At 31.7% G+C, this 22,973-nt stretch overlaps 8 protein-coding genes and 1 long non-coding RNA gene across 15 annotated transcripts; 6 read left to right on the top strand and 3 right to left on the bottom strand.

Moving 5' to 3' along the window:
* Positions 1-117: 117 nt before the first annotated feature.
* Positions 118-1,286, top strand: Mrpl9 (mitochondrial ribosomal protein L9). Its single transcript, XM_070300162.1, has 2 exons — positions 118-369; positions 529-1,286. The coding sequence occupies exons 1-2, from the start codon at positions 274-276 to the stop codon at positions 1,243-1,245; spliced, it is 813 nt and encodes a 270-aa protein (XP_070156263.1). The 5' UTR covers positions 118-273; the 3' UTR covers positions 1,246-1,286.
* Positions 1,287-1,588: 302 nt separating this feature from the next.
* LOC138935418 (protein phosphatase 1 regulatory subunit 36) lies at positions 1,589-4,279 on the top strand. 2 transcript variants are annotated; one of them, XM_070299982.1, is made up of 6 exons: positions 1,589-1,738; positions 2,094-2,223; positions 2,320-2,821; positions 2,953-3,162; positions 3,291-3,535; positions 4,085-4,279. In XM_070299982.1, the coding sequence occupies exons 1-6, from the start codon at positions 1,683-1,685 to the stop codon at positions 4,124-4,126; spliced, it is 1,185 nt and encodes a 394-aa protein (XP_070156083.1). In that variant the 5' UTR covers positions 1,589-1,682; the 3' UTR covers positions 4,127-4,279. The 2 variants fall into 2 exon arrangements, with proteins under 2 accessions (XP_070156083.1, XP_070156082.1); XM_070299981.1 differs by having other exon boundaries at positions 3,620-4,156.
* A 1,148-nt stretch (positions 4,280-5,427) lies between these two features.
* L(3)l1231 (lethal (3) L1231) lies at positions 5,428-9,921 on the bottom strand. Of its 2 annotated transcripts, none has more exons than XM_070300407.1 (3): positions 8,917-9,921; positions 6,839-8,242; positions 5,428-6,716 (listed from the first exon to the last, which is right to left on the bottom strand). In XM_070300407.1, exons 2-3 carry the CDS (start codon positions 8,202-8,204, stop codon positions 6,550-6,552), a joined length of 1,533 nt encoding a protein of 510 aa, XP_070156508.1. In that variant the 5' UTR covers positions 8,205-8,242; positions 8,917-9,921; the 3' UTR covers positions 5,428-6,549. The 2 variants fall into 2 exon arrangements, with proteins under 2 accessions (XP_070156508.1, XP_070156507.1); XM_070300406.1 differs by having other exon boundaries at positions 6,839-8,235.
* A 1,117-nt stretch (positions 9,922-11,038) lies between these two features.
* Positions 11,039-15,534, bottom strand: Stt3b (catalytic subunit 3B of the oligosaccharyltransferase complex). Of its 3 annotated transcripts, none has more exons than XM_070299837.1 (8): positions 15,296-15,525; positions 14,947-15,204; positions 13,868-14,566; positions 13,428-13,738; positions 12,819-13,353; positions 12,276-12,737; positions 12,072-12,162; positions 11,039-11,899 (listed from the first exon to the last, which is right to left on the bottom strand). In XM_070299837.1, exons 1-8 carry the CDS (start codon positions 15,310-15,312, stop codon positions 11,819-11,821), a joined length of 2,454 nt encoding a protein of 817 aa, XP_070155938.1. In that variant the 5' UTR covers positions 15,313-15,525; the 3' UTR covers positions 11,039-11,818. The 3 variants fall into 3 exon arrangements, with proteins under 3 accessions (XP_070155938.1, XP_070155940.1, XP_070155939.1); XM_070299839.1 differs by having other exon boundaries at positions 11,844-11,928; positions 15,296-15,533; XM_070299838.1 differs by having other exon boundaries at positions 11,852-11,934; positions 15,296-15,534.
* Positions 15,535-15,715: 181 nt separating this feature from the next.
* On the top strand, positions 15,716-17,030 carry LOC138935360 (armadillo repeat-containing protein 7). Its single transcript, XM_070299842.1, has 4 exons — positions 15,716-15,874; positions 16,070-16,255; positions 16,368-16,535; positions 16,635-17,030. The coding sequence occupies exons 2-4, from the start codon at positions 16,147-16,149 to the stop codon at positions 16,916-16,918; spliced, it is 561 nt and encodes a 186-aa protein (XP_070155943.1). The 5' UTR covers positions 15,716-15,874; positions 16,070-16,146; the 3' UTR covers positions 16,919-17,030.
* On the top strand, positions 16,962-17,772 carry LOC138935361 (hydroxyacyl-thioester dehydratase type 2, mitochondrial-like). Its single transcript, XM_070299843.1, has one exon. The coding sequence runs from the start codon at positions 17,072-17,074 to the stop codon at positions 17,528-17,530; it is 459 nt and encodes a 152-aa protein (XP_070155944.1). The 5' UTR covers positions 16,962-17,071; the 3' UTR covers positions 17,531-17,772.
* LOC138935362 (follicle cell protein 3C-1-like) lies at positions 17,161-18,919 on the top strand. Of its 2 annotated transcripts, XM_070299845.1 has the most exons (5): positions 17,221-17,243; positions 17,984-18,054; positions 18,188-18,454; positions 18,554-18,625; positions 18,756-18,918. In XM_070299845.1, the coding sequence occupies exons 3-5, from the start codon at positions 18,194-18,196 to the stop codon at positions 18,861-18,863; spliced, it is 441 nt and encodes a 146-aa protein (XP_070155946.1). In that variant the 5' UTR covers positions 17,221-17,243; positions 17,984-18,054; positions 18,188-18,193; the 3' UTR covers positions 18,864-18,918. The 2 variants fall into 2 exon arrangements, with proteins under 2 accessions (XP_070155947.1, XP_070155946.1); XM_070299846.1 differs by lacking the exon at positions 17,984-18,054 and having other exon boundaries at positions 17,161-17,243; positions 18,756-18,919.
* Positions 18,920-19,354: 435 nt separating this feature from the next.
* LOC138935359 (zinc finger protein 286A) lies at positions 19,355-22,466 on the top strand. 2 transcript variants are annotated; one of them, XM_070299841.1, is made up of 6 exons: positions 19,355-19,827; positions 20,098-20,679; positions 20,782-20,867; positions 20,950-21,265; positions 21,549-21,652; positions 21,730-22,466. In XM_070299841.1, exons 1-6 carry the CDS (start codon positions 19,482-19,484, stop codon positions 22,390-22,392), a joined length of 2,097 nt encoding a protein of 698 aa, XP_070155942.1. In that variant the 5' UTR covers positions 19,355-19,481; the 3' UTR covers positions 22,393-22,466. The 2 variants fall into 2 exon arrangements, with proteins under 2 accessions (XP_070155942.1, XP_070155941.1); XM_070299840.1 differs by having other exon boundaries at positions 19,355-20,679.
* LOC138935363 (uncharacterized) lies at positions 19,398-22,953 on the bottom strand. The gene is made up of 2 exons (XR_011447236.1): positions 22,727-22,953; positions 19,398-19,590 (listed from the first exon to the last, which is right to left on the bottom strand). It is a non-coding gene; the product is annotated as an uncharacterized lncRNA (long non-coding RNA).
* Positions 22,954-22,973: the final 20 nt, after the last annotated feature.

The following is a 22,973-nucleotide window of genomic DNA, read 5'->3' as shown; positions in this document are numbered from 1 at the left end:
TGAATACACCCTTAAAGATAATCTTGATATTAGGTTACCGCACATACTGCATACAGTAAACGCTTATAAAATAAGTTTTTATTTACAATTCCATTTAAATCGTAAAATTAGATTCTAAACTAATTAGATAATACAGATACAAGTGTAAAATAATTATTATATTCTTTTCTTGTCAAATTAACCTATCTAATTAATCCTTTCAGCCATTGCTATACATTATTGAAAGAATTTTCTTATTATTTGGAATATTTTAATAAGTGGAAGAATATAAATATGTTGAAATTTCCGAAATTACTTATGAATCATGTAAAAGCGTTGGCAACGCCTACTTTACTGAACAAAACAAATTATTTATCACAACAAACACGGGTAATCTTCTTTTAAATATTATAAATACATAATATAATTTATATATATATATATATTATATATTTTATGGATTATGAGATAATAGATTGATTTAATAAATTTTTGCATGTACAGTTTGTATAAAATCTATATTTTTATACTATTTGTATATTCTTACAGAATACCTTCATTCTTAAAAGAAGAACTGAAGTTCCTCTTCATAAAACAAAAGGCAGACCGCATCGCTTGAAGAGCAGACATTTTATTTATGAACTTGTTGAAGATACAAATACAAAGAGGAAGGAACCGCTTGATTTGATCTTAACTCAATATGTCGCAGGACTTGGTAATGCAGGCACTAGAGTGTCAATGCATCCAAATAAGGCATATCCAACGCTTTTATTACCAAAATTAGCGGATTACGCTACCCCCGAGAATATTGAAAAATATACGAAATTAGCAATGGATCAACAGGACAAAACACCTTTTAGTTCTGCCTCTGTAGAGAGAACAATTAAATATCTATCACCAAAGAGGATATCGATTGTAATGTCGAAAGATGTACCATGGACATTGGAAAAATGGCATATAAGAGCAAGTTTTCGCAAAGTCGGTATTTTTGTGCCTGAAGACACTATAACGATGCCCCAAAAACCAATATCTGGACCAAATCTGGATATAGAAGGAAAGGAATTTTATATAACTATCACAATTAATAATCGCGAGCAAGTAAAGGTGAGATGTTCTGTGCATCATTGGACGAGCGATGTAGCTAGACAAATTTTTGTTAACGATTTTTGGAAACTACCAGCCGAGCCAATATTTCCCGAGGACAAACCAGTTTTAGACTCTCTTCCTTTCTACAAAAAAAAGGATGAAACAAAGAAAAGTGTTTAAATATTATAATGCAAATTGTAATAATATAAATAAATAATGTTCAACACAAAGAATATATGTATAAATATATTTCCTTAGAATCTTAATTTAGATATATCTTGAATTCTGCATGAATCTTACACATTATGTGATATTATTTTGTGTCTATAATAATACATTCTTATATAATTTGATGAAAACTGTTTAATTAAATCATGTATAAAAAAAAATCTAATTCCAATTTTTGAATACTATAATGCTTAAAGTATGTATGTATGTATGTAGTTACATATATGTATATCTATCTTTTCCTAGAATCAATAATTCGACTTTGTTATACCTTCACTAGATTAGGAGGAGAACATGTCAATTTCTAGAAACTGATAACCTGAAAATCTATTATAAACTATTGTAAAGAAAGTTGTAGAGTATTTTCATAATTAATATGATATCCAGATATGAGTGAAAGATACTTTGCTTGGGATGAAATTTCGGAGGGATTAATTTTATTGGGGTAATGGTATTATTTAAAACATTCTTTAAATGTGACACAGAATTTACTTTGTTATATATACTTAAAACATTAATTTTTTCCCCATAACTTCATTAGATCATATTTTTTGCTCTAATTTTCGAACTATAATATTTACTTGTCATAGAATTTAATATTGCATATCTTATATTATAAGTATATATTTTTTTACTTAGATATTTTTAAATGAATTTTTATTGCAATTTTTCATGCAATGTGTTCATGCAATAATTGCTGATTAAATTAACTTTAAAATATTGTAGACCGATATTAATATTAAATAAGTATCAGCGAATTTTTTCATCCGTGCAAATTCTAATTATATTATATTGATTAGAGTGGTAAAGACAGAAGATGAAATTAAGAGACGAAAGAAACAAGCTATTGCCGATCATGCGTCGAAAATTTATTGTCCACACGCGTATTTAATTCTGAACTATCGGGAAATGTTGAATGATAGTGAAAAGGTGAAGATTAAGCAATACAGCAGGCTGAAATGTATCTTAAATATTTTACTAAAATCGAAAGAATTTTTTACTTATTAATATCATATTCATTTACAGATTAAATTTCGGAAACATTACCTGAGAAAAGTGATGCCGAACGAACCGGATGTTATTATTTTGCAAGATATCAAAGATCTTGTACTCTTTTTGCTCATAACACCCGTCAGTTCTCAATTCATACACTTCTTCCACTTGGCGATCGTTGATCGATTTTTAAGGGCGTTGATCATCTATTTCCAACATTATATAGAGATATGGGAAGACTTGATGCAGGAGCGGGCCGCTACCATGAAAAAGGCGCCGAATCCATTGGCGCGTGGACACAGATCCCGGTATGCTGAGGAATTGCGAGCCCTTCGCTGTATCTTGGGTAGAGAATATGCGGATTTAATATTGGGTTGCCAGAGCGGGCCGCAGTATCATCATATGATGGCCGGCAAGAAACGGACGATCACGCAATCGCAGGGCGAGAAAGATTTAAGGATCTTTGAATCTTTGATAAGCACGGCCCATCGAGTTGTATGGATAGCGTTGCAACGCAAACATTACAATTTGATCGGTGAGATATCTGATGAATTTCTGATTATTCATCACATATATATATATATATATAATCTGTCAGATATCTTATACAATATCTATAATTATATTTTGAAAAGTAATTATTGCAGCGATATATATTTTTCGCAGAATTAGAATTGCATAGACTACTTCGAACCGAAGCGTACAATACTGCACAAAGGCAAAGCGGTAGTCGACTTATTCAGGATATGCTAGAGGATGATATTCGTATATTGCATGGCTCATATAAAATTGCATTAAAAAGTCGATTACTCCGAAATTCTCCTTTACCTCACGAATTGATGTATACGGATTGCGATTATCGTCTCTTATCATTAGGTATTGCATTCTACTGTGTATTTAGTCTATTATTAAACTATAATATATATAATTTTTTATGTTATAAAAAGTTGATAGCTATATTTTGTAGCAAAAATAATTATATCGTCATATTTTTTTATTTAAAGGTATACTTGACATCGACGTACGCGATCCGAAAATTGCTTATTTAAAAAATGCTCTTCTTATCGAGGAGGAAATGCTACCTCTAATGGACATTAAAGTAGGAATACTGGGTCACAATCGTTCGGATTACGATATAATGTTGATGCCGTACGAAAAAAAGGAGCCGAAAGTAGAAACGATAGAAATTGATGCGCTCGATAAGAGAATATTGGAAATGCGAAAAAGTGTCCCTATGGCTAAACTAGCTGTAAGTCTTATCATTCTAGTGTATACAGAAATATGAAAATCTTAACTAGATATACAGAAAAAATTATAAATCTCTCCTTCAAAGGAACAAATTCAAAAAATTGAAAGATTGTCTTTCCGCGAGTCTACTATATCAATCGAGGAATTGCCAATGAAAAAATTTGAGATATCAACAGAGAGATATGATAAGATTCGTCAAGTAGCCCGAAAAAAATGGATTCTTCGAGAAATAAAACGACGCGAACGTAAAACGGTTGATACTTATTCTATAGCAACCACTATAGATTGAGCATCAGAATAAAACATATTACTACAGAACAGAAAATAATACTATATGTAGAATGTGCCGAGAGAATTTCGGAGAAAAAATAAAAAAATGGTACTTATATTGATGTACATAAATACAAACTTGAATATCGATTCTAAAATAAAATTAATTATACATTTATATACACTGTTTGCTACATTATCTCTTTCGATACAAAAATGCTATGCTGAAAATAAAAATTTGGCTATTTCGAGTAACAATAAATCGATATTTTATCGTTAGGATATGAACAATGAGGATGGACATAAACTGAGTACTAAGTAACACAATATAAAAAATATGCTTAATATAATTAGTGATACCTAATCAAGAGTAATGCTGCTGTTTTACAAGAAGATACACATATACATCTTAAGCAATGCACTTATGTTACGGTTAAATTCGGCATTGTCCTTTGTCCATAAATAATTATTGTATCTCTACTTGCTACCAATATATGTAGTAACAATACACTATATACGACATTAATTTAATCCTTCCCCAGATCGATCTGTAAATTATTTTGTTTCCATTTGCATTTACATGTAATACACTTGTTTTTCGCGCCTTTTATATAATCGCTGATATTCAACTGAATAGTCATCATTTGAAGTACGCTTTACTCCTATACGACCCGTTTCGTTTGAATAAGTGACACACATTATCGTAACATAAAAAAAAAAGAAGAGATATTATATCTCATTATTTGGCACAGCGATTTTGATAATAAAAACTAGATTTCAAAAATTCAATCTGTTTGTTATTGCACACACATATTCGCGTATAACAAATGCTTTTCATAATTTTTTATTTTAATGATAACTAACTTTCGTAATACACGACACTCTGAGTATCCCTCTCGTCTTTTTTCACGCTTTACGATATGTATTAAAGTTATGATTATCCATATTATATGTATGCGCATTTTGTCCATTTTATATTACTACTATTATGTACGGAGTTATAACAATTTACTGCTATGCACATGCGATACTTTAGAAGTCAAATGGCAGTAAATGATTCAGCCATCCAACGCGACATTTCACACCAATCTAGTTTTACTTTCAGAATCTGTGCCTCTATATCTCGTAAAAAATTCTCTCCTCAAACAATTATTCTGAAAAGTATTTTTTTGAAATATATGTGTGATCACAATATTTCCTTTACTCAGCTAATACTTTACATAGCGTATCATTTTTTCATTAAGGCTGCAAAGCACGTGTCACATAATTAACAATGTTGAAAAATGAAATTTTTTCGGCACTTTTCGCTAGTTTGCATCTCACTTAAATAGTATAGTTATTCATTCATAGTTGAACATTTGTCTACATGAATATAATACAGAATATGGGCAAAGAGAGAGCAATAATATTGATTATGCACATATCATTATATATAGAACGTGATTAAATAATCATATTTAATGTGGTTATTTAGTTATGCTACTGCAGTGATCAAATAATAAAAAAAGGACATGTAATTATTTGTATGTTTATATACATATATATATGTACGTGTATATTATATATATATATATTTATGTAGACATATGTATATTTTTTTTATAAATTCAGTCGTGTGTTTGTATAAATATTTTATGCACACAGTTTTATGAGAATTTTAAATTGTGTGTGAAAAAATGTATTTAAATATATTTTATTTAAATCAAATTCGGATATATAGTCTCAATATATGATATCTGCATAAGATGTTCCAAATCAAGAATCATCCATTATTAAGAAAATAATGCAAATCCCAATTTTCTCATTCTGTAAATTAATGCATAATTCTATTACGGAACTATTCATTGTAATAATGAAATGATATATAATGTTATATATAAACACCAAATATTTCTTCTTCATTTATTACATTATTCGTGTGTCCAATTTTATTTAATTGATAGCTAAATTCTGTGATAAACCACAGATATGCGGTTTGTAAACCAAAATATTTTTTTCACAATTGTAGCATAGTATAATCAATAACAGATAAAATCATTACAAATCAGTCATAAAAATACCTTTGTACCTATTATTTGAGTAATTAATAATTAGCTAGACATTATATGTAGTTCAATAAATATGGGAGCCATTAATAAGATAATTTAAATAATTCTGCTCTTTGTTTTAGTAAAAATAAATTGCGTATAAAAATGATAACTATGTATTTTTCTTGTTTGATTTATGTGTGTTGGAATCTATTCTGAACCATTTATATGACATTTGTCTATTTTCTTCTCTTCTTTTCATACACTCTGTACTCTCAAAAATGATTGCAAGTATTATAATTACAGCTACAACAATTTTTCTAAGCAAATTTTTAAAGTGCAAGTTAAAGTATCTGCAAATAAGCTACAAATATATTGCAGGTATTATGATGATGACGTAAAATGTCCGCGATTATTTGTCAAAAAGGATGGAATTCTTGGTTTTTACATTACTACTCGTTCGACATAAATCTACCTGTGGTATTGTACCTAATATGTTGTTTATACTAAATTTATAAGTTTGCTATTGTTTTTTTTCTCCTTTTTTTGTTACTTTCTGTATGTCAATCCCTGCCATTATCTCGGACTTGCGTGGCTATAACAGTCTATAACGCAATCTTACGTTTAGCAGCACAGACACAAACAGTACTTCTTTTCTACATTACAAGGAACACACGCGAACTTATTTTCAAAAATTATTACATTAGAATTAGTGGGGCTACGAGGCAATATCCGACATAAGCTGAGCGAGCAAAGCCGGCTCTAAAAGTCCATGCGTTTGTCCCATTCTCTCCAAATTTCGTACATCTTTATCAACCTCTTCCAAAGCTCGTTGTAATTCCTCCTCTTCTTCTCTAGATGGTTCATAATCTCCATTCCTACCCTCTACAAATTAAAACATCTTGCACAATCATCTCTACTATTTTATGAAAAGAAATATAATAAATCCTCTAATCTCTTGAAATTTACAAAGTATAGAGAATAGAGATATATAATTATATAATTACCGATAAACAAATCGTTGAAAGCATCTGGGGGCAAGTTATTGAGCACAGTGCCAAAGTCATGTTCAGCAGAATCCAAAGAAGCGAATACTTCGTTATCTCCAAGTTCGACTTTAAGGCCTCCACTCAATCCCCCAAGGGAGCCTAATCCCAATCCTAGATTTAAGTTAGACGAATTTGAAGTTCCTTGCGGAACACTCAAGTTATTTAATGTCTTGGTATGATATTCACTACAATTTATTTGGCTCATGTAATGACTCTCCTCGTGCATCAATGCGGCTCCCTTAGTCTCTAGTTTATTCGAGGGCGGCCGTTTGCGTTTCTTCGGCTTAGATTTAGGTTTAGGCCTTGCTGGGATGGTGGGAGAAGCTGGTTTTTTACGTGCTTTCTTTGGTTTAGACTCTTGGATTTTACGGTGATAATTATCTCTCTTTCTTGCGTGTTCTGGGCAAAGAGGTAATTCGTGCGCGACATCAAACACAGGAACACAACACTGTGTGTTGTCACTAAACTTGGCAGTGCAATGCTCAAATAAAAGCTGATCTCCGTTTAACATAATATGACGGGAACAATGCCGGGTACAAGGCAAAGATGTCTGTTGACACCCTTCTGCTCCGCATGGTCCACCAACTAACAGCGGTCCATCGAGCGCCTTACTCTTACTTGGAGATTCGCTTAATGCTCTTGCGGTAGAAGCAGGATCTACAAAAGCAGCCTCCAATAAACATCGAACCCTCTGCCGTAGCACAGTTTCAGTATCAGTTCCATTAATACGTAATTGAAGTAATTGTCGTTGTAATTGCGAACGTAGTTGAGACAACCGAGCTGCACGATTTAATGTTGTAACGGATTCGCCGGAGAACCAATGACGCTGATAGATTGTCATCTCATCTTCGCTCGAATCGCTATCGAATATCTCATCCCCAGCTTTAGGATAATACAACAGAGTATGGTCCCGACTTTGGTTTCTAGATTTTAATCTTTGCACATTTTCAATATTTCGCTGTTTATATTGAACTACATTAGAAAATTTCTGATCCAAATTCTCCCTAATATCATCTTCAATATTTGTTTCCGTCGTAGCATTAACTCCAATGGTCTTATAGCCTGTGTTTTGTACAGGCGCTATCCTTATTCTCTGCTTCACGCATTTCCCTTTCGACTTATTGTTTTTACAACTTTGCATTACTTCAGAATTTGTAGATGGAACCACTGTGGCGGCATTTCTTCCCGCGGCAAATGGTTCTGGTTCACTGAAAATATACGGATCAACATCTTGATGAGCCTCAGTTTTCAGCAAAGCCTTCAAGCGGTCCGAAAACTTCAATTTATTGTCCATGTTTGAGTTTTCGGAAATAGGGACCTTCATTGATTGCTGCTACTGTCCAGATCTGTTCCACCTGCATTCTTAAACTCTCCAAATCAACTTTCTTCCTATCTAGATAAAACTTAGTTCACGCTATATGCCAAGATCCAAGTATAATACAAGTTATATTATTGATTAAAAATATAATACTGAGTGTGTACGTAAAAAAAATTAAAAAATATGTTTTATTATATCGTATCACAGATATTTGTTGTTATGTTGACCAAGTAAAAAAAATCAAATTATTATTATTGTTTGCTTGTATTATTATCTGCTTGAATAATAACTTACAGCAAAAAGTTACTATAAGATTTAATAAATTAAAAATTAATTGCGCGATACCTCAGTCACACTTGAGTATATTAATGCATTATATATCTAATGTATTTTTCTCCTACACATATATATATATATTTATATCTATAATTAAACAAGTCATGGAATTTGCATTAATTAAATTAAACAGAAGATTTATGGAACAAACGTGTCAATTTGCGATAATAACTTAATGTATACTTACAAAATATCCTTACAAAGTATAAGATAATACTTCAATTGTAAGTGTGTATACATATCAACATTGCTTTAAAGCTATATGTTACTATAAACTCAGGTCTGCGTGTCGCGTATATGCGATTGCGAATGAAAGTTTCCTGGTTCGAGCAGTAAGCGTGAACTTAGTCCATTGCTAGATCAGGATAAAAACAATCCTTGCCTCTCATAGTAGTAGTGGTCTACATCCAACATGCCCTAAGCATGCTCGAGCAACTGCGTCGCGCATCGGGCAGACATCGGGACGGTGAATACTGCCAGATCTCTGCCTTTCGACGATCTCAGACGCGTGACCGGAGCCATATCATCGAACGAGATCTCTTCACTGTTGACATAAGCACGTACACACGCGACGTCGCTTTGATCAACGATGCGTTTTTTTTTGGTTAGGTTAGCTCGTTACATCGACAACAGTACACTGTTACAAGCACAGGATACAATCCAGTGACGGGGTCCTTCAGTGACGCGGACAGAAGTATCCCTCGTACGAGTTTTCCAGCATATTCGCGCTCGGCGATGGATTCAATCGCTCGCGATGATCGTTATCGCGAGGCTACACCTGTATCAGTTCCGTGGTAGACTGAGGTTGGGACGACAACGGAAATCGTTCCCGATAAAGATGTCTCGCCGATCAGGCACGCGCGGCACGATCTTTTTTTTTTTTCCACTAGAGAAACTCGCTCTCCCCTCGGACAATAAAGAATGAAATAGTTTCACGCACAAATTTCAATATTCATCGATAATAACATTAGAAAGACATGTCAGACGTGCGGGGGAAGCAAAATGGCGGCCGGAGTGCACACGAGCAGCTCTTCCCGGAAGCTGAAAAGTCCCTGAATTCGCGACTATCGCCGCGGATTCGGCGATTCTACTGTTTCCCACGCCGCGCGGAAAGTCGATTAATTTTTGATGATGCTATGAGCAAGGAATGTTTGACAAACAAAGGCCTGCTGTACGCGTGACGGCAGCGAGAAGGGATAGTTTTTTTCCGCACTTTACGGATTAACATAACATAACCTATATATACATCGATTGACGTGCGCGATTTTTTCTCATATCCACACGTGCGATAAAATACGAGCGCGTTAAAAGGCTAGGAAAACATACATACAAGGAGATTGTTTGTGTACCGATAGCAATTGATCGGATTCATTATACTATCCTACAACTACGTCTAACTCGAACTTTCCATTCGTTTCAGCATAGTTTGCGCAAAATAGCGTAATAACATAACGATGAATTGATAATGAAACTATTACGAGATGAGTGCGCGTGTTATCCAACTGTTGGTACTATTTTATAACTCGCGAGAAGATACAGAAGAAAACACTATCGTCGAATTATCAAATTTTCCGATTTGAGAAAAATCTTATTATTAATCGTTTTATGCCAAATAACAATAATTAAATCGAGGACATCTATTTAAAAATATAAAAATTACGACTATCTTTATAACAATTTTGCAACTTTATATCTACTAATTTTATACAAATAATTAATATATAAATATCGCTAATTGAAGTATTTAAATCATTATAATGTGTACGTGTGTTGTATAACATATTCATTGCGCAAAGAATTAGTATTTCTTTCAAAAAAAATTTTTTTCCACAATTTGCATTGGCAAAAAAGCGATTCTATTGTATTATTGGATTATTTCATGATTTACGTTTAAATATAATAATCATTCCAGATTTTTCTTGTGAGCACATCTATAATGTATATCATATAAGAAATAAGAGATTATTATAAAAGTATAAATCGCTTTAAATTTTTATACGACTTACAAGATTACAGATTATTGCAGATTAAAACTAACATATTTGCAAAAGAAATATAAATCTAATAAGACTATAATAAAACTTAAATAAAGATAAATTTGACGAATAAGATTAAATATTTTGAAGTTTGATGAAATTTTGATCATATATCAATTAATTTTGGTGTTTAAAAAACTATATAACCTATTTTGTTATTAGAAAAGCCCAATATGTGTATGTCTTCACTTATTGATAATATAAGAAATTTCATATTGCCGATTATAATATTTTTTTATCTTTTATATACACAATTATTATTTGTAGTATTTATCAAAATTAATAAGTTACATAAAAAAAATTAAATTGTAATGTATTTTGTAATATATTAGAATATCGTTATTTGCATTGTATCATAAAAAATTTATAAAATTATTTAAAATGCAATATATTACTTATTTTATTTTTAAGTAAAACAAAAATTAAACAGGCTTTTGTATTAAATCCATATTTGTAAACAACACTGTGTTATCACAAATGTTTATCTTTCAACAAGGTGCTATACAACAAACTGTGTACACATGATACACTCAATCGTTCTGTTCCGGCTGAAAATTGGCAAGTCTGCTTATTTGACAAATTTCGCCCAATATATCATATGCATAAACACAATATGTAACATAAATATGTGTCGACTAGCTATAAGATGTCTTACAAGTTTCAATTTACACAAGATTTTGTTACAATTGTTTGATAACAGATGAATGAATTTGATGAAAGTTTTTTAAATTGACTTTAAAATGCAATTAACTCATAAAAAAAGAATTAAAATCAATTCGTCTCTAGAACGCAAAAAAAATATTACTAAAAATGATCTGTTCTAAATGAATGTATTCATATAAATATTGACTTAATTACAGAAAATAAATTTTAAAGATTTATATTATTTATAAGATTATTTTAAAGGTTTATATACTAGCAAATAATTATGCAATAACAAATGATTAACGACTTATTCTTGTAAAAAATGAATCAGATAACAATGCAACACAAAGTGATATAAGCCAATATGATGAAAACAAGCCTTACAAAAGTAATATTTGTAAAGCTATCGATTTTTCAAAGTATTCTGAGTGTTAGAAATTATATGTTTGAAGTATTCTATTTTTTGCAAACTGGTTGAATTCTCTTTTGACGATATTAAATTCTTAGTTCGAGGTATAGTTCGTGGTAGACCCAAGGGACGGTAATTCTTTTATTACAAAAGTTGTATTTGCAAACTGTTACGAAATAGTTAGCGAATCTTCGTTACGTCGTTCGTCGTTGAGGTTTCTGTCCTTTAATAACAACTGGCCGGCCTTTTATGAAACCTCGTCTACGCCGTGCAGTCTGAAACATCAATGCCCGACCCCCCATAACTTCAACTACGTTTCCAAATCAACTGATGTATGATGATGAAAATGGCAAAACGATACGAGAAACCACAAGATGAGATATATATATATACATATATATAATCTATTTTTCCTTATGCTACGAGATAAGAGAAAAAAATACCAACCTTTTTACTAATATACGCATTTGCGCGACGCGTAATAATCCGTTTAGAGATCGGAATGCTTGGTCTATTAAATTCTGCTGGTTTTTTCACCCTACAGAGATATTTTGCAATTGATATTAATGTAGAAATTTTTTTAAGATATAAGATGATATAATACTTTAAGATAAATTATAAATCAAAGTGATTGTAAATATTATTATTTACCTGTAAACCCTGACAAGCCAATGTTCAGTAGTGTAAGCTTCTTCCAGATATGTTAACTGGAAGTTTTTATTGCCTATTTCGACGTTACGAGTACGATCAAAACCGGTAGGCGTTCGATAGTCTATTTTAACATCTCCAAACCGATAGTAACTCAGCTTGTACATTAGCGAGTTCAATAGAGTGGGAGAACCTTCTTTGTCCACGCGGAAATCTCCTTTCTCGGTGAAGTAATCACTCTCGCGAATATCTTGGGGATGTTCGCCTTCGGCGATTCGGACCATCCATAAGAATTTATTAATATCATCACCGGAGTATCCAATCATACCACCAAAAATGATCAACACATAGTCTACATCTAGAGATGTCATAATTTCATAAGCAGCACTTTCATTCGAGCTCATTGCTTTACCAACCAGAGCTATGTGCGAATTATTCCACGTATTATTGTCCACGAGTGTAGTTCTACAAAAAAATTTATACATAGTAATGTGTGTTATATTAATGATTGATCTTACATATTAATTTTATAAATTTATTGTATACCTGTTTGCCATACCAGCAATCTGGTATCCATAATCCCACCAACTCATAACTCTCGCGTCATTGGGCGTATTTTGAGCTAACCAGTAGTAAGCTTCTCGAAAATCATCGAGTATGGCTCTGCCACCATCATTACTATAGGAAGCCAAAACGATAGATGGACTAGAATACGCATTACTGGTCACCCATGTGCAATGCACAGTAAACATCATCAATAACATTAACATGCCGATAATAACGCCGTTACGTAGATTGGCGCCTAATCCATCCCCGCTACCTTTCGGCCTCTCATGCTTCATTCTACGTAATTTACCGGCTTTATCGTATAACGCTCTACCGGGACTTCTCTCTCTTTCCTCTTCACTCTCCTCATTGCTTTCAGTACCGTTACGGTCGTCCCTGTCTTCCTCTTTGAGATATAATTCTACGAGTCTGCTGATAGCAACACCGGCCAGCATACATACTACTGGAGTCAAAGTCAACATAAGTCTCACCATCACTCCAGCGAAATAAACGGCACTTATGGCATATAGTATGACTGTAAAAAAATTGAATATTATTTATCTTTAATTATATCTCTTAAAATATAGTATTTTCATTACAATTTCTTACCAAAGACGCGTTCGTCATTTATGTGCTTAATGCAGTACCACAGACCAACCGGGAATGTTGTGACAAGAATGTGCAAGTCAAAGAAAAAGCTGAACCAAGTTGTCGGTTGATGTTCAGATACAGATGCTATTATAGGAATATGTATTTTGGCATAACCAGTATCCCAAAGCGAATAAAATCTACCACTCCAAGGAGCGACAACACCAGCATACGTTAATGCAATCAAAATTAACAGGAGTATAGTCGCTGTTACAGCTACTACACCACCGAAATATTTCATCTCGGACTTGGTAAGTACAGTTCTTAAGTATCTAGAATCAAAGACATCAATATTAGTATATTACAATATATATTGTAGGAAATGTTTCCTCGAATAAATAAATAGTTTCAAATAATGTAACAATTAATAAACTAATGTTATAAATTGAAATAATACATACCTAAGAGCTGCTACAAAGATTAAGAGACCAAATACACCACCCGCTGCCATATGTTCGGAAGTTCTAATCGGTTGAAAACCAACGAATGGTACTTGCATACTCAGTAAAAGTCCAAGAACATAAAATGTTGTATAACTGGTGAATAACCGATTGCTAAAGCGATTCATGACCAGCAATGCAAATACGTGCAGTGGAATGAGATTAATAATGAACACATAGCCTCCCCATGCTGATACCATGTAGAAATAAGAGAGGGCAGTTACGCTCGCCCAAAAGATTGAACCAGTTTTGACAGACTTAACCCACAGATAATAGGTGATTTGCAATGCAAAAATTGCAATCCCCTCGTTGTCGTAACTGCCAGCTACGGATCTCGAGATATAGCCAGGTACGATGGCAATAAAGCAAGCAGCGAATAAGCCAGCTCCAGCACTCCATATTTCCTTTGTTAATAAATATGTAGATATGGCAGTAAGGCCACTAAAAATTGGAGCTAAGAATACACATATGTCTCTTATATGCACTGGTATGTTTAAAGAGTGCAGAATGTAGTGTATCGATCCAGATGTTATCATGAGTCCAGGATAGACGGTTCCACCAACAATCCGTCCTAATGGATACCATGCTCGTTCGTCAAACCAATTTAAAAAATTGTAGAATCCATGTTGTACCATGTATGCTGTCGCTCTGTAGTTAAACCTAAATTTCAGATATATTTGAATTAATCGTACGAACATCTTATTGATAACAAAAAGTTATTTTTGCTTATTAAAATAAAATTAATAAATAATCAGAAATAAAATAAAAATTTTATCCTGACTATTATTATTCAATTTTATTCAATCATTGATCATTAAGAAGTTTTCATATATATATATATGATTTTAAATGAGAATACAAATTCCCTTCCGTGTTTTTAGATAAGAACAAAATATTACAAGTCAACTTATTAGACATTTTCGTTACATAATAGAAAAACAAAAGTTTATCATTTTTTTTACACTATGCAGATATAATAGCGGATTCGGGAATCACAGGGACGAGAAAATACCGGCAAATAATTGGCTTAGAATACATACCAAGGATCGAATTCATGTATAATACTCTCGAAACGTATGACAGCGAAGAGCCGCGAGGCGAAACCCGAAATCCAGGCGAGCAAGAGAACGGTGAAGGTAATGAGAGAACTGAGGCCAGCGGCATTCGTCAGCGTGGACGATTTCATTTGCTTGGTCGTCGGTCTCTTATCAGGGAACATGACCTTCGCGTTCGCTGTGCTGGACGACGACGACGACGACGATGATGGTGACGACTTGTTCGGCAGCATGTTTTGTCGCCTTTGCGTATTTCCATGGGCATTAGTGAGAAAGAGATGAGATATATACGCGTATATAAGTATACATATTCGCGTTATATTAATATACTCACAACGTGGCGTTCGCCATATGTGTATATAAATACTGGCGATCCTGTGCACGTTGCGAAAATCAAGCGGCGCGCAAACAAATTACCAAATCGCTACCAAATGCCTAAGCTAGGAGGCTAGGACACGTCGAATGCCGGCTATGTGTTAACCATGATTTCCATCAACTTCCACTTCACCACCGTAGCCATCTACGTTACTTGGAGAAGAACACGGCAGCGACGGAAAGATAGAGAGAAAGTATGTTCCACGTGTGTATGTCCGATGTGTCATTCCACTCGATTCATTCACCAATCATATTTGAGGTCTCAATTGCAAGAAGTACGAATTAAACTTTATATTGTCCGTTTATGTGAGGGAAGGATCGAAGTGACTGATTAACCAATCAGAGCAAAAAATCTTCACTTCCTTTACTTGATTGGCCAATCAAACGATTCGAAACTTTCGTAGCGTCAAACGAAACATATGTAGATATACGGTGGGATATTATTTACACGAAACCCAAATCCTAGAAAACGACAGCATTTAATTATTTACAAAGAAAGAATAGTATGAAATACATAAAGTTTAATCTTCAAAGAGATGTATGTTTATCATAAAATTTTTAAATATTATACATATAGTACTATATGGCAGAAATTATTTACTGTTTAGTAACATATATCGAATCTCATTTTGTATTTGTATGATTATATATTTTTAATTTATATTTGTAATTTTTGTATGAAATATTTTCATGACAAATATGTTTTTATGTACATGTGTTTATATTATAATAGAACCTAACCATATACAATAGAAGATCTAAAAGTGAATACTGTTGTATGCAACAATAAATTGCATATATTAAGCTTCAATGTTCTCGTCTAAAGTACGATTAATACAACGCACAGGCAAGAATGGTATCGGACGTTATGATTTTTTAAAGCTTTTAGCCATTGAATATAAGACAACTAAATCTAAAGGTAAGACAAAGTATGTAAAATATAAATATATTGTATAATACAAATGTAGTCATCTTTTGATGAATATAGTAATATTAAATCATTATTGTCCTCTTTTATTTTGAATTATTAGATGCAAAGGAGCAAGTACTGGCAAATTTGGCAAACTTTGCTTATGACCCTATAAATTATGGATACATGAGACAATTACAAATAATTGATATATTTCTTGATACCTTATCTGAAAACAATCAAAAATTGGTATGTTTTGCCATTGGTGGTATGTGTAATTTATGTTTAGGTAAGAGTGTATCTTTAGTGGAACAGAAAAGTTGCACACATAATACTTATCATTATTATTATATTACATTATTTTATTCATGTAATATTCTTTTTTCAGATGCAATAAATAAAATTTATATCCTACGCAATCGAGGTGTCGAGTTGGTATCATCGTTACTTTCTTCTCAAAATGAAGATATTGTGCTGTCGGCAATTTCTACCTTGATGTTTTTGATCACACCTGAATCGAGGAATGAAATAACGTCATCCGAAATAATTAAATGCATGTTGGAATTTTCACATGATACTAATATCCGTATTAAAAATTTAGCCATCATATTTCTAAATGATTATTGTGAAGCAAGTGAAGTGGAAAAGATAAAGTTAAAGGACAATAATTAATTTCCAATAACTAGGAATAATTAAATAATTAAATTATTCATAAGAAGTGAAGAAATACTTATGATTAAATCTATTTCTACACACATATTTAATTAATTAAGAATAATTATATGAATTACATACTTTTAACTACAAACGTAAGAAATAACAATTATGAATCTAATTCAATCCTTTACTAGGTTTCTCAAAAATCATTCTATGAAAACTTCACCCAAAATAAGATTATTTGCTAATACAACAATGAACAATCTGAGAGAAGGAGATCAAGTATCAGTTTTCAAAGTGGTAACAAATAGTGACATACTTAAATTTGCTGAATTAACAGGTGATTATAATCCAATACATACTGAATCAGCAAAAAATATTGTACACGGTGCTTTGCTTAATGGCCTAGTATCAGGATTAATCGGTACAAAGTTACCTGGTGCAGGCACTATAGTTATTGAACAAAATCTCGCATTTCCTAAACCATGTTATGCTGGAGATTCTGTAGAAGTAATAGTAAAAATTGTATCAGTAAGAAAAATTATTAAATGTATATATATGTGTATCGCTAATCGAGATAAAGTTGTATTGGAAGGAGAAGCAAAACTTATGAGAAAAGCACTGTAAATATGTCATTATAACAAAAACAATAAAAATGTTAAGAATTAATAAAATTTTCCATTTTTTAATATGATATTTGTATAAATATCTCTTATCAACATCTTATATTTATGTTTTCATAAACGAGGAGCATGGATATTTATATAACTGATCATATCATTAATTCACCAATAAATTACTTTTTACACTCTCAGTATGAGAGAACAATTTTGTTGCTCGACTATAATTGAAATCTTCATTAAACAAATTTGCCTGTTACTCAGTTGTGTACATTCCAATCATAATACGATTAAAGTGGAATTCTTACTATGTCTGCAATCTGAAGTTTTGCTTAGCAAGCATTCTGTGTGACCTCTTATGTGTTGCAACATAATGACTTTAATAAGATTTAAGGCTCAGTCTTATTGCATTTGAATGAAGTTCTGTGAGGTGTAACACACAGTGAAATTTTCTCTATAGTGGATACAAGTAAAATCATCGATCGATATTTAATTATCCTGATATTTTCTTGAAGAAGAAAGAACTTAGAGGTATTATATCTTATTATTTTATCCTTTTAAATAATATCTCAAAGTTATTTATTACAACAAATTGAAGAATAGTTAACGTAGAATTATAAGATTGAAAAGAAAGCATTGTTAACTGCAGCAATTTACATTTCAGGTCAAAATGTTTTTAGCATTAGTGATGATGACTCTTTGCATATCGTATTCTTATGCAGAAACTAACAGTATTGGTACAAATATTAAATCATCAAATCCAAGTGAAGAGCGAATTGGCTGTGTCTGTGCTGTATTTTTAAGTGGACAATTTACAAAAGGAAGCAAAGAACAGCCTAAAGGATATCCTGCATTCCTTCATGAACATCCCGATTCAGTACCATGTAATACTATTGGAAACAAACTTTGCACTAGCAAATGTCTTGAAGCTGTGAGTTTTTAAAATATTGTTTAACATTTCTACATCAAGTAATTTTTCTATAAACTCAAATATTCATTACTAATAATTAAATAAAACTATTTTTTACAGATAGTAAAATATTTACCAAACAGTTCGACAATGCTTTGTGCTTCTTTAGATCGTGACTGTCACAAAGAAAGGGTGTGTTGCATATAAATTAATTTTATTATGATATTATGAAATTCTCTTTCTCTTTTATTATAAAAACAGAATTATATTTTGCGCTCGAATTATATAATTTCAATATATTATGCATATTTTTTTTTTACAGGCTTATCTTTTCATCAAGAATTGTAAAGATGAATGGATAAATACAAATCTATCTGCAGGTAGAGAATATTGCTGTAAAGATGGCTCACCATATAAATGTAATAAGTAAAGTAAACTTAAGATAACTTTTTTTTTTTTGTATAAAATAATTAATTTTTAAGTTTGACAAGTTATACAAATGGTATTTAATACATATATTAATTTAATATACTGTGATTAATTCTTTTGAATATCCCACCAATTTTCTAAATATAGCTTCTTGATCATCAACACAGTCCACAAAGATACATAGGAATTCGGCACAGATATCTTAAACCATCTTTCTATATTTAGATCTTGAGGTGTGAGAATTTTATGTATATAGCATCAGTGTTCAGAATTTACTATAATATTTCATAAGATTTTATTAAAATATCTCAGATGAAAGATTATGCATCATTGAATTCTATTCTGTAAATTACTGTGTCAAATTCAAGTGTATAACCCCAATAATTTTAATAAAACTACACAATGTCAACTTTTTAAATTCCACAAACATATTATTTATCATTAGAATTTTACGATCACGATATTTGGTTAACTATCCTGTAAAAAAATTGGAAGATGTTCGAACCAAAAAGTATTCTACATAAATGCAAAGATGTGTGTATTACATTTTATAGAGATTGAAAAATATATATATAATACATAATTAAAACAATATAATCATATAATCAACAAATACAAAATGTGCGCACGACTCTTAGCATGTCCATTGTGTTCTCAACCTGGGTTCTTAACTCTTGATGCATTGCGAGCTGGCCTTGTTAGTGTAGCAACTCGACCTCTTATATGCCCTGTTTGTAATGAAGTGCTCTTAGGCATTGATAAATTAACTATACATTTATTTAGTCATACAATCGATCTGAGTAATAATACAGCAGATTCATCTAAATATGTTATTGCCAATGAGCAAGTTGCAGTTCATAATGCGCACAATGTTGCTCCGCAAGGTTGGAACATATTAAAAATACAACAATCAGGCAAAATGCAAACAACAAATGACAACAATAGCATTGAACAGTCAAATGCTGGTATAGCAAATACAGAAAACAATATCTCTATTGTAAATTCACAGCTTCAAACACAAAATCAAAATTTATCAGTGAAAAATGCAAACCAACACAGTTTCATATCAGATTATAATTATGATGAAATAAAAGTAAATATCTTTCCACAATCAAACGAAAATCACAATGCAGTACTAAGACCAACTGTAAATTTGCAACAAGACGTATTAAAAACAGATTGCACAACACAATATTTTTGTAATGACAATATTAAACACTTAAATATAATCACAGAAACTACACAAGCAGAAAAAGCTATATCGGATCTAATCACTGGGACAAAAGTGACAGAAAGTACAGATACCAACATCTACCGAGATACTGAAAGAGAATGTGAATCAAATAATAATCAATGTGTCACAAAGGAAAAACTGATGCTAAGTTTAGTTGAAAAAGAAAACAATTTTTCAAATTTTCAATCAATTCAGGATATAATGCCAGTTTGTGCAAATGCATCATCAGAAAAATGTAATGACAAAGAAGGTTCATTTAATACAAGAGAGACTGTGCTCGAGACAAATGCTGAATATCAAGATCAAAACTTAGAACATAGAAAAATGTTATCCCACACATGTAATAAAGTTTTCCAAACTATAACATCGAAAGAAAAGATGGAACGATGTAACATATGTGGTTTTCACTTTCCCGACACTAACATTTTGGCTTTACACAAACAATTAGTGCATGAGCAAAATTCAAATAATATCTCTGGGAAAGTTGTTAAAAATTATTCATGTCATTTGTGCTCTAAGGTATTCAAAATGAGGGGTAGTTTAATGGTACATATGAGAGTAGCACATTTTGGACATAATTTAGGTAAGTAATTGTAAAATTATATACAATTTATTTAATTATTTAGGATAATAATATGTAAATAAACGCAAACACAACAAATTTCACATTATTCATATGTAACAGGTTCTTTTCCTAAAGATGGCCAAATTGAACTTACATCCAGTGATACTGGATATACTTGTCCTACATGTGGAAAAAGATTTAAGAAAGTAAGTATATTGTTCTCTTTTGTTTATAACATAATTTTTATACAAACTGCTCTTAATAATCTCATTTATGTTCTTGTTTCAGGAGCAACATGTGATACAACATATGAAAACCCACGAAAGCAAACAGTGGGAATGTGATACTTGCAGTAAATTATTTACGACTAAGTATTTTCTAAAAAAACACAAACGCTTACACTCAGGTGAAATGCCATATAAATGTAAAATATGTGACAAGAGTTTCACCTTTCAACAATCATATCATAAGCATAGATTTTATCATAAGGATGAAAAACCTCATAGCTGTGCAACATGTGGTAGATCATTTAAAGAACTTTCAACATTACACAATCATGAAAGGATTCACACTGGAGAGAAGCCATTTGGATGTGAAACATGTGGTATGTTATAGGAGAATATTATAGGCTCATTAAATATGAGTTAGTACGATATTAACAATTTATCGCTCACATTGTTTGTTATTAACTAATAATTAACATTACTGTTATTTTGTTTGTGTAGTGTCTGTAACATTATGATGTGCTGTGCATGATGTGATTAGTAAAGGCAGGTAATTCCCATGAAAAGTGTTGCACATTCCTTTTGTAAATGTATAGGCTATATATGATAATAATGAGAGAAAGAGAGAGAAATTTTCTTACAATGCCATACTAATTTCTGCAGGAAAATGTTTTCGTCAGCGTGTTTCGTACTTAGTCCATCGTCGAATTCACACAGGAGTGATGCCTTATAAATGCACAGTGTGTGGCAAAAGCTTTCGATACAAGGTAAAAAGTAATTGTAAAATATTTCAATCATATATTTTTGCCTTTTAATAATTTCCACATATGAATTACATTTACAGGTGAGTCAAAGAACTCATAAATGTCCTGCACAAATGTCAAGTGGCACTCAGCAGTTTGATAAAATTACACAAGACGCCGACGACAAAGCAATTGGACCACAAACCAATATCCTTGAAGAAAACCAATCGACGACGAACGCTGTCGATAATGAGGAAAACAAATTTGTATTGATAATAAACGCCCAAGGACAACATGTTTTAGCATTACAGTCAGAGATAAACAATGTATCTCTCGAAAGAAAAGAAGAAAACATGGAATTTAGAGACTCCGATAATACAAATAAAAATTCAAAGAATGCTAATAACTTTAATTCTGTACAACTCGAGGAATCCGCAGAATCATTTAAGAAAATACAGTCGGATAATGAAAAGATAGATATAAAAAGCACAAATGATTTCTTCTCTATGGTGATGTCTCCTCTCGAAAATAGCATATCATCATCTACCTTCGAAATGGAACATTTGAGAGTATCTTCACCTAAACGTAAAGAAGATTCGATAGATTCTTATACCAATTTTCCACAAGTTTCTGACAATGTGCAAATGAATACAATAGACTCAGACAGAGGACAAACCTTCAATCGTGACAAAGTCACCGATACTTTACAAACCATAAATGAAGAATCACTGAAGGAATTATTATATGGTATGGACAGAAAATGAAGCAATATATAGCATACATCTTTTTCATTGTAACATGATAGTACAAATTAACAATACATATTAATATTATTGATTAAATCATAGATAAAATATATATATATATATATATATATATATATATATATATAGATATTTATTCTAAATATAAAATTGTTATTGTGTTTTAATTGTGATTGTCATACATGGATTACCATCTTTGATATCAACTATGGTGCAACATATAAATAATATGGCTACATGTAATATCTCTTTGCCGAATAACTTATCAATTTAGAAATAATCGAATAAGAAGCATAATACTCTATCTACAATAGTTGCATAAATTTATACGTACTTGCCGTTAACACAAATTCTTAGGGTATGCCGAGTTATGGTGACAAAATTAAATAACTTTAAAGTATTAAATTTTGTGCATCGCGAGCAAGTGATAAAATTACTATGAAATATTCTGTCGAACGGCTTGTGTGTGTCTCGCGATTAACATTGAAATAAAATTATTTGTATATTAGATTTGAACATAACCTCTTACATCTTGTCAAATCGTGATATGGAATCGGCGGAATCGCAACGGACTTACCATC

Source organism: Polyergus mexicanus, unplaced genomic scaffold, assembly GCF_030449975.1.
Source record: "Polyergus mexicanus isolate NDT 795.1 unplaced genomic scaffold, iyPolMexi1.0 SCAF_8, whole genome shotgun sequence".
NCBI lineage: Eukaryota > Metazoa > Arthropoda > Insecta > Hymenoptera > Formicidae > Polyergus > Polyergus mexicanus.
This window is presented reverse-complemented; position numbering and strand designations above follow the sequence as displayed.

Excerpts from the sequence above, each read along its gene's own strand:
- Mrpl9 (XM_070300162.1), top strand. The coding sequence starts at position 274 with ATGTTGAAATTTCCGAAATTACTTATGAATCATGTAAAAGCGTTGGCA. Across the intron at positions 370-528 it reads ATTTATCACAACAAACACGG|AATACCTTCATTCTTAAAAG; the intron begins GTAATCTTCTTT and ends ATATTCTTACAG.
- LOC138935418 (XM_070299981.1), top strand. The coding sequence starts at position 1,683 with ATGAGTGAAAGATACTTTGCTTGGGATGAAATTTCGGAGGGATTAATT. Across the intron at positions 1,739-2,093 it reads GAGGGATTAATTTTATTGGG|AGTGGTAAAGACAGAAGATG; the intron begins GTAATGGTATTA and ends TATATTGATTAG. Across the intron at positions 2,822-2,952 it reads CAAACATTACAATTTGATCG|AATTAGAATTGCATAGACTA; the intron begins GTGAGATATCTG and ends TATTTTTCGCAG.
- Stt3b (XM_070299837.1), bottom strand. Across the intron at positions 14,567-14,946 it reads ATACATGAATTCGATCCTTG|GTTTAACTACAGAGCGACAG; the intron begins GTATGTATTCTA and ends TCTGAAATTTAG. Across the intron at positions 13,739-13,867 it reads ATCTTTGTAGCAGCTCTTAG|ATACTTAAGAACTGTACTTA; the intron begins GTATGTATTATT and ends CTTTGATTCTAG.
- LOC138935360 (XM_070299842.1), top strand. The coding sequence starts at position 16,147 with ATGTTCTCGTCTAAAGTACGATTAATACAACGCACAGGCAAGAATGGT. Across the intron at positions 16,256-16,367 it reads TAAGACAACTAAATCTAAAG|ATGCAAAGGAGCAAGTACTG; the intron begins GTAAGACAAAGT and ends TTGAATTATTAG. Across the intron at positions 16,536-16,634 it reads TATGTGTAATTTATGTTTAG|ATGCAATAAATAAAATTTAT; the intron begins GTAAGAGTGTAT and ends TTCTTTTTTCAG.
- LOC138935361 (XM_070299843.1), top strand. The coding sequence starts at position 17,072 with ATGAATCTAATTCAATCCTTTACTAGGTTTCTCAAAAATCATTCTATG.
- LOC138935362 (XM_070299846.1), top strand. The coding sequence starts at position 18,194 with ATGTTTTTAGCATTAGTGATGATGACTCTTTGCATATCGTATTCTTAT. Across the intron at positions 18,455-18,553 it reads CTAGCAAATGTCTTGAAGCT|ATAGTAAAATATTTACCAAA; the intron begins GTGAGTTTTTAA and ends TATTTTTTACAG. Across the intron at positions 18,626-18,755 it reads GTGACTGTCACAAAGAAAGG|GCTTATCTTTTCATCAAGAA; the intron begins GTGTGTTGCATA and ends TTTTTTTTACAG.
- LOC138935359 (XM_070299840.1), top strand. The coding sequence starts at position 19,482 with ATGTGCGCACGACTCTTAGCATGTCCATTGTGTTCTCAACCTGGGTTC. Across the intron at positions 20,868-20,949 it reads GTGGAAAAAGATTTAAGAAA|GAGCAACATGTGATACAACA; the intron begins GTAAGTATATTG and ends TTCTTGTTTCAG. Across the intron at positions 21,653-21,729 it reads GCAAAAGCTTTCGATACAAG|GTGAGTCAAAGAACTCATAA; the intron begins GTAAAAAGTAAT and ends TTACATTTACAG.